The sequence below is a fragment of the Brachyhypopomus gauderio genome, unplaced genomic scaffold, assembly GCF_052324685.1.
Source record: "Brachyhypopomus gauderio isolate BG-103 unplaced genomic scaffold, BGAUD_0.2 sc81, whole genome shotgun sequence".
Lineage (NCBI taxonomy): Eukaryota > Metazoa > Chordata > Actinopteri > Gymnotiformes > Hypopomidae > Brachyhypopomus > Brachyhypopomus gauderio.
The window spans coordinates 896,293-912,027 of record NW_027506902.1 but is presented as its reverse complement, the minus strand read 5'-3'; the positions used below and the strand labels follow the sequence as shown (position 1 = coordinate 912,027).

The 15,735-nt window shown below is 44.9% G+C and overlaps 1 protein-coding gene across 14 annotated transcripts; it reads left to right on the top strand.

Moving 5' to 3' along the window:
* Positions 1–3,858: 3,858 nt before the first annotated feature.
* On the top strand, positions 3,859–13,764 carry mdc1 (mediator of DNA damage checkpoint 1). Of its 14 annotated transcripts, none has more exons than XM_076991234.1 (16): positions 3,867–3,899; positions 4,319–4,472; positions 4,924–5,499; positions 5,697–5,772; positions 6,017–6,918; positions 7,173–7,472; positions 7,624–7,836; positions 7,971–8,039; positions 8,189–8,488; positions 8,589–9,801; positions 9,907–9,945; positions 10,015–11,686; positions 11,775–11,957; positions 12,111–12,236; positions 12,876–12,986; positions 13,388–13,764. In XM_076991234.1, exons 1-16 carry the CDS (start codon positions 3,897–3,899, stop codon positions 13,580–13,582), a joined length of 6,132 nt encoding a protein of 2,043 aa, XP_076847349.1. In that variant the 5' UTR covers positions 3,867–3,896; the 3' UTR covers positions 13,583–13,764. The 14 variants fall into 14 exon arrangements, with proteins under 14 accessions (XP_076847339.1, XP_076847349.1, XP_076847347.1 ...); XM_076991232.1 differs by having other exon boundaries at positions 8,589–9,945; positions 10,015–10,053; positions 10,090–11,686; XM_076991227.1 differs by having other exon boundaries at positions 8,589–9,984; positions 10,015–10,053; positions 10,090–11,686.
* The last annotated feature ends 1,971 nt before the right edge of the window (positions 13,765–15,735 follow it).

The following is a 15,735-nucleotide window of genomic DNA, read 5'->3' as shown; positions in this document are numbered from 1 at the left end:
GTCTCAAATGAGCCGTGCAAATCCTGGAGCGTACATGGCGACTTTCTAAATTAGAAGTATATAAATTATCATGAAAAAACATAAAAACAATCCAAGACTCCTATTTAAACCTGTATCTAGCCTAACTAGGAATCATGAACAAATCGAATTCCTAATCCCACAGGAGTGCAGCAGTAACAGTTTTATGAAGTTCTTTATTGATAAGATTGATAAAATTAGAGAAACAATTAGTCGTGCTATCTCAGACCCTGTCAGCTTGCAAATGCACATGCAAATGTGGTCAGCTCTGATACTCTTTTGGAGTTATTTTTCCCAATTGGTGGTGAGGAGCTTATTTCACTGGTAAAATCTGCTAAACCCTCCACATGTAAACTAGATCCTACCAACTCATCTACTCAAAGAATTACTGCACAGTAATGTAGAACCTTTGCTTACTATAACGAACTCTTCTCTGAGCCTAGGCTACATGCCCAAATCATTTAAATTTGCAGTCATTAAAACAGTAATTAAAAAACCTTTCGCAACTCTCTTCTTTCTTACAGACAGAACATGTCCGTGCAGATTTAGAACCCACCACAACACTGAATCTGTGCTGACTAAAGTAGTAAATGATCTCTTAATATCCTCTGATAAAGGACACATTTATTTTCATGTTAGACCTTAGTGTTGCTTTTGACACCGTTGATCACAACATTCTACTGGATAGGCTGGAGACAGGCTTATGCTCCAATCCGTATGATGTCAATACTACTTCCAAAATTGAGAACTGCGTCAAGGAAATAAAAAACTGGATGACGTCTAATTTTCTTCTTCAATATTCCGATAAGACAGGTGTTGCTTCTTGCACCCAAAGCTGCTAGAAGCAATTCGTCTGATATTCCTCTTACCCTAGATGGCATTTTAGTAACACCCAAATCTACTGCAAAAAGCTTAGGTGTTACTATTTATTCAGATCTTTTATTTGACACACATATATGCAATGGCAGAGCTTTCTCCCTTAAAGCACCTCAGTTATGGAATAGCCTTCCAGCTCCAATACGAGATTCTGACACATAGTTTCTTATAAGGTCATTGTTAGATGACGTGTGTTCAGTATAATATGTCTGATTTACCAAGGTAAGTCAGGGAATATGAATTAGGGATTCATTTAGAATACATCAAGTGTTCAATACATTAATAATTGACCTGTGCATCCAGTACAGGAGTACAGCATTTCTTTTCAAACTGGAATTAATTTCCACTGCAACTGGAAATCCTCATTTGCTGGGGAACAATATATAACCAAACATATGTGGACACCTACATAACTAGGGAGTAACTAGGGAGTTTTTCCTTGCCACTGTCGCCCTTGGCTTGCTCACTGGGGGCTAGGACTCGGCACTTGTAAAGCTGCTTTGTGACAACAACTGTTGTAAAAAGCGCTATATAAATAAAATTTGATTGATTGATTGACACCTGATCATAACACCTACAGAATATGAGCTTATTGGACATGTTTCAACATTGTGTGTATTAAAAAGGATCTGGCCCCATCTTTAACAACATCCAGTTCTTTGAAAAAGCTTTCCTCAAACTGTTGAAATGTACCTGAAATTTGTGCACAATTATCTTTTTCTTTTTTGTGTGTGAGGTCAAGCGCTGATGGGTGAGACGGCCCGGCTCACATTCATCCCAAATCATCCCCAAGGTGTTCAGTGGTACTGAGCTCTGTGCAGGTCTCTGAGTTCATTCCCACCAAGTTCCTTTAACCATGTCTTTAAGTCTTGGTGGACTGTGCTTTGTGCACAGGGTCACAGTCATGCCGGATAAGGAGAGCACCTTCCCCAAACTACTGAAACAAAGGACAAAGGTGAAAGAATGTAGTATATATATATATATATATATATATATATATATATATATATATATATATATATATATATATATATATATATATATATATATTAGGGCTGCCATGATTAGTCGACTAGTCACGACTATGTCGACTACTAAAATAGTCGACGACTAATTTATTAGTCGATGCGTCGTTTTTTTTTCCTCTCCAAACTGCTGCGACAGTTTCCACTGCTGCGTCTGCGTTTCTGTCCTTGACGCACATGCGCAGTTTAGTGGAAACCGGGGTAGACAGTTGACGACATCCCAGGACGTTATACAGACAGGCTCTGGTATCGTGGCTACCCGGCTACGGAACTCAAAAGTGCGGGATCATTTTCCGTAGTCGGGTTCCGAAACGCGTGCAATATCTGCAAGGCAGAACTTGCCTTCCACGGCAGCACAACCACGTACCTGAAGCATGTTGTGGCTACTTGTGACAACGATGAATAGGGACCGTCATCTCTGTAATCTAAATTGCTCGTTAGCTGCTAAAGTTACCATAAACAGAGCGTTAACTTAGTACTTACTTATCGCAGGGCTGCCAACTTTTTTTTCGGCGTGAGATATCGGATGTGTGGTGTGTGAGCGTGTGAAGACGGTCAAATGCGTGTCTCTCACTCTCAATGCGTGAGAGTTGGCAACCCTGCTTATCGTGGTAACTGTAAAAGTTAACATTAGTGATGGCGATTGGTTTAATTAGCCTTAGCACGCATTCGTGTATTTTCTGTAACGTCAGTGAGACCAAAACTTTATTTTTGTGAATAACTCCTTAGTTTCAGGTCCCTACCTAATTTGATTTAAATGTAGCGAAGTTTGATGCCAGAGACTAATGAAAGAAAGAAAAACCTAAAGAAAAATTCTTTAATGTAGGCCTATTTATTTTTGTGTTTTTTAAGGCAGTGCCTTATCCTTATTTTAATAATTGTTTGTTGCAACAAGCTGCATATTTCATTAAAGGTTTAATGAACTATGATCTTAATTGTTTTTATTTTTAGTTATAGCTGAAATCTAAATCTAATGATGGTTATATAATAGCAGTTGCATTCTAGTGTGATAAGCTGTATGTTTTATATTCAATTAACGTACAATCCGACTAGTCGACTAATCGTAAAAATTAATCGGTGATTAGTCGACTATTAAAATAATCGTTTGTGGCAGCCCTAATATATATATATATATATATATATATATATATATATATATATATATATATATACACACACACACACTCTATTTGTATGTATGAATATGAAAATATATATATAACCTTATAATATATAATATATAAACAAGAACTAATGAACTTAGCACAACCCCTGAAACACAGACCATCAGCCCTCACGTCCACCAAATCTCACTGTTGTCACTATCTGGTAGTTAGTGTTGTCCTCTCTTCTGCTAAACCCAGATTCATCCACCAAAATGCCAGGAAATTAAACATAATTCATCACTCCATCAAACATGTTTGATGGTCGTGGCATGCTTTACAACACTACAGCCAACACCACCCATAGAGAATCAACACAGTTCTTGCAGCATTATAGAACTCTGTAGTCAATTCTCAGCAATCTTCAGACACATCACAAATTAACATGTGAGGAAAGTGGTGAAAGACACTGTGACTGTTACATGTGCAGTCACTTAGAATGCAAATGTTATATTTTGTTTACATTATATGTCATTATATGTGTGTATAATCAGTGTGTGTGTGTGTGTGTGTGTGTGTGTGTGTGTGTGTGTGTGTGTGTGTGTGTGTGTGTGTGTGTGTGTGTTAAAATTCTCTTAGAACTTTTTGGAAGCGACTGAAAAATAAATTACATGAATGTCCTACGCATCTCGTTTCGCGGGGAAAATTTAACAATGGGAAACCTTATCACTGTCCAACGTCAATATTTTGCGTTGAATGACTTGTTCAAAGACCAATCAATTTTAAGAATATGTAAGCGCAGTACCCATATTGGCCAATAGACAGTGGTGTTTACCTTCTGGGCGTTCCGGAAGTTTGTTTCCACTGCAACTGCATGGTAAAGTATGTAACCACATCTTACTAGTCAAAATAAACGATCGTAGAAGGTTCTACAAAGTAATTCTTGTTTATATGTAATTATGGCGCATGTTTATATGTATTTGCATGTCCACATACTTTCTCCAGAAGTCGGATTTGATAGGGTAGCTAACAACGACATGGACCGTAGCTAAAAGGCTAGGTACTTTTCCCTTTATGTCTAGTTACTTACTGGTCCTGCACCCCTGATGTGACTGGTAACTGGTTACAACACAAGGATACACTACCTTTAAATGTAATATACGACGGCAGCGTGAAGTCTATTGTATCTACATCTGGACACAGCGACGGCCTTGACGTGTCCTCGAGGCGCTATTGCGTTTCCCTGTATTCACTTTGCGATGTTAAATGGGAGATGTTTGACTTCAACTCCGACAGGCAGGGGAGCGTATGGATGCCACGCAACGGATTGAAAACTCCTTAATTGAGGAGGAAAATGACGACGATGAAGAAAAGGAACGGAAAGAAAGAAAAGAAAGTGAACCACTGGCTGCATTGAAAGTATTCAAAAATAACTACATCCCAGAGACAGGTGAGCGTTGGGACGGTGCCATGAAATCTCGTGCCCCTTAAGAATACTAGACTATACAGTAGACTACAGTAGGACACAGTATCAACACTGTCTTGGTAATCATCAGGATTTTGCTCTACAATCATAATCATTATACATTACATTGATTGAAAATGGTCGCTCTAACAAATCAGGTTTTAATTCTGTGAGCACTCTCAGCAGTTTCGTTTATGTTCGTGCTTTGGCAAAATCATGCAGTCATGTCGTTGATCGGCTTCAGTGCAAGATGCACTGGAATTGCATTATGTTAAACTGGCAGATTTACATGTAAATACGGCCTTTTCCATTTGGTGCACCATCTGAATATTTCATTTATATTGTGGAGCTCTATTTTAAAATGTCTTTCTCTCTCTCTCCCTCTCTTTCTCTGACTCACACATACACAAACACACACACCTCCACCCACTCTCAGAGATCCCTCTTTACCTGGGAGAAAATGTATTGGGACGGGACCCCGCCTTTTGCTCCGGGTTGCTGCAGGCCCCTTCCGTATCCGGGCGCCACGCAGTCATCTCCATCTCCGTGTTCCCCCCTCACGACCGCTGCCACGGAGATGTCAAGGCCACGGAGACCCTGCTGTGGGACTTGGGGAGTCTGAACGGCAGCCGGAGGGGGCGCTTCAAGCTGACCCCACACGTGCGTTACGCGCTGTCTGACGGCGACAGCGTGGTGCTCGCTGACCTTCCCTGCCAGTACGTCGGCCGCGAGAGCATGACGAGACTCGCCGGTCCGGCCATGCCTGATGGAGGGGCGGTGGGGGAGAAAACGGCGTACAAGGGGAGTGACCCTGTAGACGGGACTGGGGGAGGGGTAGAGAACGGGGTAGGGGGGAGTTCATCACCTCCAGCACCGGTGGGGAACACTGAACTGAAGAAATGTGATCAGACGCCTCCGAAAACTCTCCAACGTCCAGGGAGCACAGTAGTGTCCGTGTCCGACTCGGACTCTGAGGAAGACGAGGGCAGACAGAGAGGGAGGAGATTTCTGAGTAAGTGCATTTAGGCATGGAGGAGGTTTCTAGATAAGTGCAGACAGAAATAGTCAGATTCTTTCTATGATTCTATGAATTGTTATGAAAGCTTAGAGGGTAGTCTGCATTTCTGGATCCAACTTGCTGTGTTTAGACATTTATTCACTGCATCTCTGAATGATCCTCAGTCTTTCTCTGTGTCATTTAAACTCCAGGTTCTGCTTCTTCTGACCGGTCAGGCCCAACATGTTCAACATTGCTGACCCCAGCCAACAAAGTCATTCCAGACAGGTACTCTGTTTAAAACAGCTGGTGAACCTTCACTTTTGAATTTATGAGACTCGCATACTGTAATGCCACAGATTAAGACTCAGACTAATTTGCAATGGCAACAATGAATTATTTCTTGGACTTAATATGAGTCTGGGAGACTAGTCTTAATTCTTGCTTCAGTATTCCAATAACATATTTTCTTTATTTAATTAAATCTCTTGTGAATTTTTCTTGAGTCACCAAATGTATTTTTTTCTCTTAGTGAAGATGAGAGCTTCATTCCTCCACCCTCAGCCATGGCAGGGGGATCAATAAAGATTGATGCTTCCTCAGACTCCACACCTGCCCCGCTGAACTTCAACATGGACAGTGACACAGAAGGTGAAGAAGAGGAGACGGATGTGATGAAGGCTCAGCCAGAAGCCGAGGCCATCGTCGTCGCACTGCAGGCACGTCCGGTTCATGACGACAGTGATGCTGGTGTAGAGGAAGGGGAGAAGGAGAAGGCCACGGGTGAGCCCGAGGCTTCATCCAGAACCACACCACAGGACTTGATCACTCCAGCCAGTGTGTCCATGGACACACACACGGAGGAGAATCACCCCGCACCCCAGCCTGTCGACTTCCACATGGACAGCGACACTGATGCAGAAGATGATGTTGCAGACAGCTTCAGAGGCTCAGAACTTGACACCTCAGTCACCAGACCACCTCCTGACCATGAATCAGCCATTCCTAAGGCCAGCGAGTCCAGCATGGAGACGGCAAAGACTGCGATGAGGGTGATCAAGATGGACTCGGACAGTGACACCGATGACGAGGATCCATTTAAAAGCAGACAGGGCAAAGCTACACAGGCGCCAGTGACCAAGACTGCACAGCCTCACTCTGACAGCGACACGGACCTGGACGATGACCCCACCCAGGCCAAGACCCCCGCTGTGACCGCAGTACCACCACAGTGTGTTCAGACTGAGCTGGGTGCAGTTACCCCGCACGCAGGACCTGTCCTGGCCCAGCCTCCTGGTGAGCGAGGGTGGGATGACTTCAGGATGGACAGCGATACGGATGTTGAGGAAGAAGAGGAGAAGACAGAGGAGAGAGGGCGGACGTCTACGCAGGGAGCAGCACAGATTATTAAGTCTTCTACACCAAGGGGGGCAGGTGGGCATGATGTCTATGGTGTACATTATGATGTACTGTAGTCAGCTCTGTGTGCTGTGTGTGATTGTGTGCTGTATCGATTGCCAAGGGGTCATTTGGTTGATTTGTGTGGTATCTCTCTCTCTCTCTCTCTCTCTCTCTCTCTCTCTCTCTCTCTCTCTCTCTCTCTCTCTCTCTCTCTCTCTCTCTCTCTCTCTCTCTCTCTCTCTCTCTCTCTCTCTCTCTCTCTCTCTCTCCCACACTTGCATGTTCAGGTCCATGTCTGCCCTCTCTCCTCTGCCCCTCCCCCTCTGCTGAAGGCTGCAGTGTGGATACTGAAGACTTTGCTGTGGCTGAGACTCAGTCTTTTGTGTCCAACGCACCCCCGGTCAGTGCCACCCTGGACGAGACACCTGCGTCCTTCAGGACCCCAGTGACCCGGCCCTCCCATGGGGGCTCGACCTTCTGCCCGGGCCTTTCCGACAGTGGCCACCGACAGCCAGAGCACGAGAAGCACGCCGAGGCTTTGGGCCTGACTGAGAACGACTTGGACCTCCAGGATACCCAGGCATATGGTAACACTTCACTCTCTGAGTTCCTGCTGAACCCAACTCTCCAAGCTGTGCTTCAGCGTTGGCTTTTTAGCTCACTGTTAAATTATGAAAAAAGCTAAAATGTCAATGACTGTGTGTATTTTATTTATTTATTTATTTCATTTTTCCAAAGCACCACCACAGTGTGTTCAGACTGAGCTGGGTGCAGTTACCCCGCACGCAGGACCTGTCCTGGCCCAGCCTCCTGGTGAGCGAGGGTGGGATGACTTCAGGATGGACAGTGACACGGATGTTGAGGAAGAAGAGGAGAAGACGGAGGAGAGAGGGCGGACGTCTACGCAGGGAGCAGCACAGATTATTAAGTCTTCTACACCAAGAGGGGCAGGTGGGCATGATGTCTATGGTGTACATTATGATGTACTGTAGTCAGCTCTGCACAGAGAGACGAATGTGTGCTTTATTGATTCCCAAGGGGTCATTTGGTTGGTGTGTGTGTGTGTGTGTGTGTGTGTGTGTGAGGAGGCACAGGATTGTCTGAAGAGGAAGTAGAAACTCAGGCATTCCTTGGTCCCTCACAGACGTTCAGACGTGAGTCATGTGAACCTCTTGACACTCGATACATTTTAATTTGCGGTGAAGTGTATTTGGGCCAAGCTGTTGGTTTCGAGTGCACTCGAACTCCTCACCTCTCCTCCTGTCTCTCTATCTCTGTGTTTCTCTCTCTTTCTCTCTCTCAGGACCAGCTCTGCCCTCTCCGCTCTGTTCCTCCCCCTCAGCGGTGGCCAGCACTATGGAAATATATGACTTTGCCGTGGCTGAGACTCAGTCGTTTGCGTCCAACGCTTCCCCTTGTGACTCTACATTGGAAGAGACACCTGCATCCTTGAGGACCCCTGGGACCCGGCCCTCCCATGGAGGCTCGTCCTTCTGCCTGGGCCTTTCCATCAGCAGTCACCGACAGCCAGAGTCTGAGGAGCACGCCAAGGCTTCGGGCCTGCCAGAGAACGACTGGGACCTCCAGGCCACGCAGTCATACGGTAACATGATTACTGAGAGCCAACTAATATATTTTTTTGTTGTTTATGCCAAACTGCTCTCAATATTGTTGCTGGTGTTTCATGTCTATGAGGAACTCAGGAGGTGGAGAAGCTGGTGTGGGTGAGGAGCAGAAGCAGCTGCACCAGGAGTCCACTCAGGCATACACAGTCGGTCTGGACCAGGAGGAAGAGCCAAAGGAAGAGGAGGAGGAGACCCAGCCGCTGGACACCCCAGGCCTCAGCCACCCCTCTGCTGCTGAAACTCGGCTGGTCACCAGGACGCGGGAGGAAGATGGTGGTGGTAGCGCCGCTAACAGGGCATCTGTCACTGGTGGAGGACCAGGAGTGGTGGAGGAGGAGAAGGAGGAGGAGGAGAAGGAGGGTGTGCTGGTGGATTCACACCTCTCCACTGCAGAGACTCTGCTCCTCGTCAGGAGCCCGAAGCCCGAGGAGCGACTTCAGCCCTACGACCTGCACCGAACAACGTCACTGGAGGAGGAGGAAGAGGATGGAAGGGAGGAAGAGGAGGAAGCACAGAGACGTAAAGCACGATCTACTGGGAGTCCCTGCAGAGGACGACTGGTGGATGAAGAACAGTCACGTCCTACTAAGCCTGATGCCGTCACTCACATCACCATTGCTGAAACACAGCCTGTTTGTGAGGAAGAGGAGCAGGAGGAAGAGCAATGGGCTGAGCCCAGGTCCAGCAGGAGACCTCGTAGAGGGAGGCAGACTGCTGCAGTCGAGCCAACACAGGCGCTGGAGCCTGATACTAACATTCATGACGCCACAGTTGAAACTATGGGCGAGGATGAAGAAGTACATGAGGAAGAGCCCAGATCTAGCAGGAGACCTCGTAGGGGAAGACGGGTGGAGATGGAGCCCACACAACTTATTGAGCCAGACACAATGTCCGCTGTTGAAATGCAGCCAATGAGTGAAGAAGAGATCCAGGTGGAGGCTGCCAACGTTCCCAGCCTCAGGGGGAGAAACAGGGGAAGAGGGAGGGGAACATTTGGAAGGGAGAGAAGAAGAGGCTGCTCAGAGAGAGAAGGAGAGGGGAAGAGAGGAAAAACACTGGAGGAGGGAAGCAGCAAGGAGGTGGACACGGGGAGGAGGGGAAGAAGGAGCACCAGACAGAGAGAGAGAGCTGAGCATGAGCTGGAGAGACACGAGGGGGAGAGAAAAGAAAAGGAAGAAATAGAACAGAAGAGAAGGGAAGAAGAGAGAGAGAGGAAGGAAAAAGAGAGAATGGAGAAGGAACGGGAAGAGACAAGACTGGAAAGGGAGAAGGAGAGAGAAGAGAAAGAGAGGTTGAAAAAGGAGAAGGAGAGAGAAGAGAAAGAGAGGTTGGAGAAGGAGAAGAAGGAGAGAGAAGAGAAAGAGAGGTTGGAGAAGGAGAGAGAAGAGAAAGAGAGGTTGGAAAAGGAGAAGAAGGAGAGAGAAGAGAAAGAGAGGTTGGAGAAGGAGAAGAAGGAGAGAGAAGAGAAAGAGAGGTTGGAGAAGGAGAGAGAAGAGAAAGAGAGGTTGGAAAAGGAGAAGAAGGAGAGAGAAGAGAAGGAGAGGTTGGAGAAGGAGAAGGAGAGAGAAGAGAAGGAGAGGTTGGAAAAGGAGAAGGAGAGAGAAGAGAAAGAGAGGTTGGAAAAGGAGAAGAAGGAGAGAGAAGAGAAGGAGAGGTTGGAAAAGGAGAAGAAGGAGAGAGAAGAGAAAGAGAGGCTGGAAAAGGAGAAGAAGGAGAGAGAAGAGAAAGAGAGGCTGGAAAAGGAGAAGAAGGAGAGAGAAGAGAAGGAGAGGTTGGAAAAGGTGAAGAAGGAGAGAGAAGAGAAGGAGAGGTTGGAAAAGGAGAAGAAAGAGAGAGAAGAGAAAGAGAGGCTGGAAAAGGAGAAGAAGGAGAGAGAAGAGAAAGAGAGGCTGGAAAAGGAGAAGAAGGAGAGAGAAGAGAAGGAGAGGCTGGAAAAGGAGAAGAAAGAGAGAGAAGAGAAAGAGAGACTGGAAAAGGAACAGAAAGAAAATGAAGTGGAGAACTTGGAAAGAGAGGAGGGAGAAGAAAAACTTGAAAAGGACAGAAAGAAAAGAAAACAGAAAGAAAAGATCCAAATAGAGAGCGAAAGAAGAGAGAGGGAAAAGGAGAGATTGGACAAGAAGAGGGAAAGAGAAGAATTTCAGCAAAAATCTGAAAATGAAAAACAAGAAGAAACAGACAGATTAGGGAGAAAGAGAAGGAAGAGAGAGGAAAAAGAACAGTTGGAAGCACAGGAACTAGAGAGGCAACAAACGGACTCGAAAAAGAGAGAAAAAGAGATGGAACTGGAGAAGCAAAAGAGACGACCACAAAGGCAACGCAAAACAGTGCTGGGAAAGAAAGAGCTGGAGAAAGAGGGAAATCAAGAATTAAGCGAGGGAATTTTACATGTAGATGATGCTCAAATAACAACACAGGAGAAGGAATCAGAGCAAGGAGAGGCAGGCAAACAAGAATGTGAAGATCTCGAGAGTAAACACCAAGAGGAAGAACCAGGAAAGGGTGAAGTGAAGGCCAGACGAGGCAGATGCCCAACAAGGAAATCTGTAGTGCCCCCTGCTGGTTTGGAGAGCTTGACACCTTCAAACCACAGCGAAGGTGTAACTGCTAAAAGAACTCGGTCTCGCTCCAACTCCTCCAACTCTGAGCATTTTACATCCATCAATGAGCATCAAACCCAAGGCCAAGGGAGGAAGACGACTAAAGCAGACTCTGATAACATTAGGTCATCAGTCAAGAGGAGAACCGTCACAGTGTCCTCTTGTGGGCTGGACGACACACTGCAGGACTCCAGTACTCTGTCTCAGACCAACTCCAGGACCTCTGAGAGATCTAGGAGCAGTGTGGCCAATCAGAGCAGAGGCAGAGGGAGAGGGAGAGGGAGAGGGAGGAAAAGTGCAAAAGTGGAACAGCCAGAAGAGGAAGATCCTGTTGGAAGTGAGTGGGGGAGAGATGGTCCAAACCCTCCAGTGGCTGATACCAAAGCTGGGACGAGTGATAAGGCCCACCAAGAGAAAAAGGAGTCAGGGGATCTGTCTGTCACTGAAGCAGATGTTCCAAGCAAGGCCAGCAGCAGAGGGCGCAAGAGAGGTTCTGATTCCACCACAGGAACTGCAGGAGCTCCTCACAAAACTCCTAAGAGTCCCCGCCACTCAGTAGCTGGTCAAACACACAAGGTAGAAAAGGATACACTCACGTTTCCATCCGCGATTTGCTCACAGTCTCTCACATATACTAGCTCGTGTTCTTTCTTTTCTCTCTCAGGTGCTCTTCACAGGAGTGGTGGACGAGGACGGTGAGAAAGTGGTGCAGCAGTTGGGTGGAGTTCTGGCCAAAGGCGTGGCTGATATGACCCACCTGGTGACCGATAAGGTCCGTCGTACGGTCAAGTTCCTGTGTGCTGTAGCCAGAGGTGTACCCGTCGTCACCCCTGATTGGCTGGCCAAGGTAATGGATTTCCTTCTGGCAGATCATCAGTAGGAATATACACCTATGGCATAACAATAAACCTTTGAATGCGTAGCAGCTATGTTTCAGCACATGCATAAATTAAGCAAACCATCTCATTTCCATCCTTCACTCTTCCATTTCTCTGCACAGAGTGCTAAATCAGGGAGTTTCCTCTCACCTAATGAGTACCTGGTGAAAGATAAGGAGCAGGAGAAGAAATTTAACTTCAGTCTGCAGGAAGCGTTGAGAGTGGCCAGGCAACAGCCCTTACTGCAGGTACTTTCTCACTTGGATAATGCTGAAGATCTAGGCAGTAGTGAGCCATCACCATGCCACAATCAGCGTACACCAATCACGTTCCTTCTAGCAGTGTTTATCTATGTTACTCTAGAACAGGAGTCGGGAACCTTTTTGACCGAGAGAGCCATGAACTTTTAAACTTAAAAAAGACGAGTACGCACACGAAAATCTCCAACGCGCGCTTTAAATGACTGCAGAAGTGATTGCCACCCGCAAATGTGAGCGGCAAGAAATTAATGGATTGAAATATGTTTATATTTTAGCATTATTATTTTTAGTAAAAAATTGTCTCCGAGCCATATGCAGCCATCGAAAGAGCCACATCTGGCTCGCGAGCCATAGGTTCCCGACCCCTGCTCTAGAATAACGCTACATGCATACACAGTTAAATGTGTTGGCCTGGCTAAGAACTAGTGGTGAGGAATGTCTGAAGTATGTGGATGACAAATTTGGCTGTTGCACCCCAAGCACCGTGTACTGGTGGATTATGCTTTACAATCTGCTCTGGAAAACAAGAACGGGTTGTCTTCCACTCTGTTGAGTGTTTAATGTGAAACTGTGGCAAATTGCTGCATATTCGTGGCTCTCACTGATACGATGCTGGATGTCCTGCAGGGTTATGAGATCCATGTGACGACCTCTGTGAGGCCAGAACCCCCACAAATGAGGGAGATCATTACCTGCTGTGGGGCACGCTACCTTCCCAAGATGCCTTCTGTTCCCAAGGTATCTCTCTCACTCATTTACACACACACACACACACACACCTGGATCTATCCACAGGTTGTCAACAATGTCCTAGTCTCCCTGCAGTAATCTGTCAAGTAACGTCTCAATCTATGGGTTTAAATGTTCCCTGATGCTTGTTAATGCAAACACGCTGAGGCTGCTAATCCACCTACCTGTGGTCCTATTTTAAACAATTGATAATCGTCGCCTGTTTGTTCTCTTTCATGATTAGCATAAGTTGAGTGTTGAGTGCTTTTATTACAATGGTAAGAACAATCTTTTAAAGGGATCCTTCTGATTATAGTGAGTCAATTCAACACTCTTTTTTTGTGCTTCTGTAAATCTTTTGTAATTCTGTTCATTTGTCACACTGACCGCATTGCTATGGTCTCTCTAAGGCTCAGATGGTGGTGGTGTCATGTGAAGAAGACAGAGCCCTGTTTGAGAGGGCACTAGGTCTGTCTGTGCCTGTGGTCAGTGCAGAGTTTCTTCTGACCGGTATTCTGCAGCAGAGAGTGGACCTGCAGACTCACGCCTTCTCTGCGTCTCCTGCCTCACCGCCCAAACCGTCCTCCAGGGGCCGCAAAAAGTAGTCCTGCTAAGATCATAAGAGATTCGGTTGTGTTAGAACCGTGACCAAACACGTTTTTATCTGACCACATCAAGTTTTTATTAAAAGCTGCTACTGACTGTCAAAGAGATCATCAGTCATCCATGTGTGTTTGTCTGTCCCTGTTGTTTTTAAGCATCTACACAATAAATGTTTAGCTAAATAAATGAATTTGCTGCCTACTTATTTTGTATGTCATTCGATTTCTTCACCACATTTACAAGAAGAGCTGGAATGAATAGCTCGTGATCTCACTTGGCATTAAATATTGCACTACATTGATGACATGTTCCGGCTTACTCCATCGGTCGGAGAAAATTAAATTAATTGAGCTGAGAATTGATTAAATAGTACCTTAGCCAGTGATATACCTTGGTGTACCTTTAGATTTATCCTTACTAAATTGGTTTTCATTATTCTATTCAGCAATATGCCAGCCTGGTTTTACGAGGTCTGAAGACAATGACGTGAGGCAGATAACTTTGCGCTCATGAAGGTTGGAGAATCCGGGATTTGCTGACCTCACTCGAGCATCTCCGAAATACCGATGTATTCTGAACGCCTTCCAAATGTGCAACCTCAGTCCTCATGTGGGTTTTCTCGGGAGGCAAAGCTGAAAATGAGGTGGAAAGAAGGAAAAGAAAAAATTAGAGGGAAATCGCGGGACATCCAATCCATCTCTAACACCTACACTTCATTAGCAATGCGGAAGTTCTTGTTCCAGACACGTGTCTTGGAAATTTGAACCTTAATGGTGAACAAGAAGAGTTAACAGTTGGGTATGGTATCAAAGTCAATTACAAAGTTTATTAAAGACAAAATATAGAAAAATAGAAAGATGGATCGATCCAGAGATCTCTGTTACACACACTCAAAAGCGTCTGCAAGAGTGAACTGCCCCCCCTCTCACAGATCATAGTTTTATACTATTTTCTGCTACATGATTACATCATACTTCCGTGACACGTGTTAAGCACGAGGCTTACATGAGGTGAGGTGACGGGTTAGGTATCACCCCACCACCCCTCTCCTGCCAGCGTCCTCAGGCCAAGGCCTCCTTGTTCCTCTGGTTCGTCAAATATACTACCATTCTTATGTCTGAAGCCCTTATCTACAGGCCTGAGACCTTCAACTCACAAGGAGTACTACTAGAAGGAGTAGAGAGAAAGCATAGAGAGAGAGAGAGAGAGAGAGAGAGACTACAGGCCTGCTGAGCATACACTGATCAACGTGTCCTAGGCCTAACGTATGCTTAATATACCTTATTAAAGTAATTTCCTTTCCACTTATTACAACTAGTGGTCAATACATACAGTATATGAATACTGATGAATATGATTACAGAAAGACCAAATATAAATTTTGCCCTGACACATGGTAAGAGAAAGTGGTCATTTTGCCGAATACAGCCTAAGATGTCTTAAAGAGGATAATTTGTGCAGGACAGTAGGGCTTAAATTCTGTAGTTTTTGTATTGTCTGGTAATTTTTCAAGATGAGTAGGTTATATATGGTTTGGTTAGAAAATGGTAGCCTAGAGCATGCTAAATATTTTTGTCTTTAGAAAATATATTCTAGTATTCAGAATTTGCTATTTTTAACACAAGTAGCGTACCCCGGTCGTGGAACGCAATAATATAGATATGTCCAGATATTCAAAATTTCATTACAGTGTAGGCATTTTTTGGGAAAAGTTGGTATACATCGTTATTAGAAAATTCAAAGTCATCTAAATACAGACCCACTGTATAGCATTTAAAATAGTGCACACTTTCTTGTAATTCAAGAAAGCTAAAAAATCAGCTAAAAATTTGAACTTTTATATATCACCAAATCCCAGTTTTTTGCTTACATTAAGACACTTTTTTTTGTATTACAAGTTGTATAAAAATTTGTTTACATATGCAGATGTGGCTTAACCAGTGCTTAATTAAATCAAACGATGAGACAGAGACAAGGGGTAACTGAGGCCAACAATGTCACCGGATCGCACACAAAACGCACAGATGTCAAAATAACAAGCCAATTCGTATATATAAATTACTTTTAAATGATTTACATGTGTTTTATAAGTGTTTTAAGTGCATTTGAAGTGCATTTTCAAGTACTTTAGCCTAAATTCCAGCAATTTACAAAT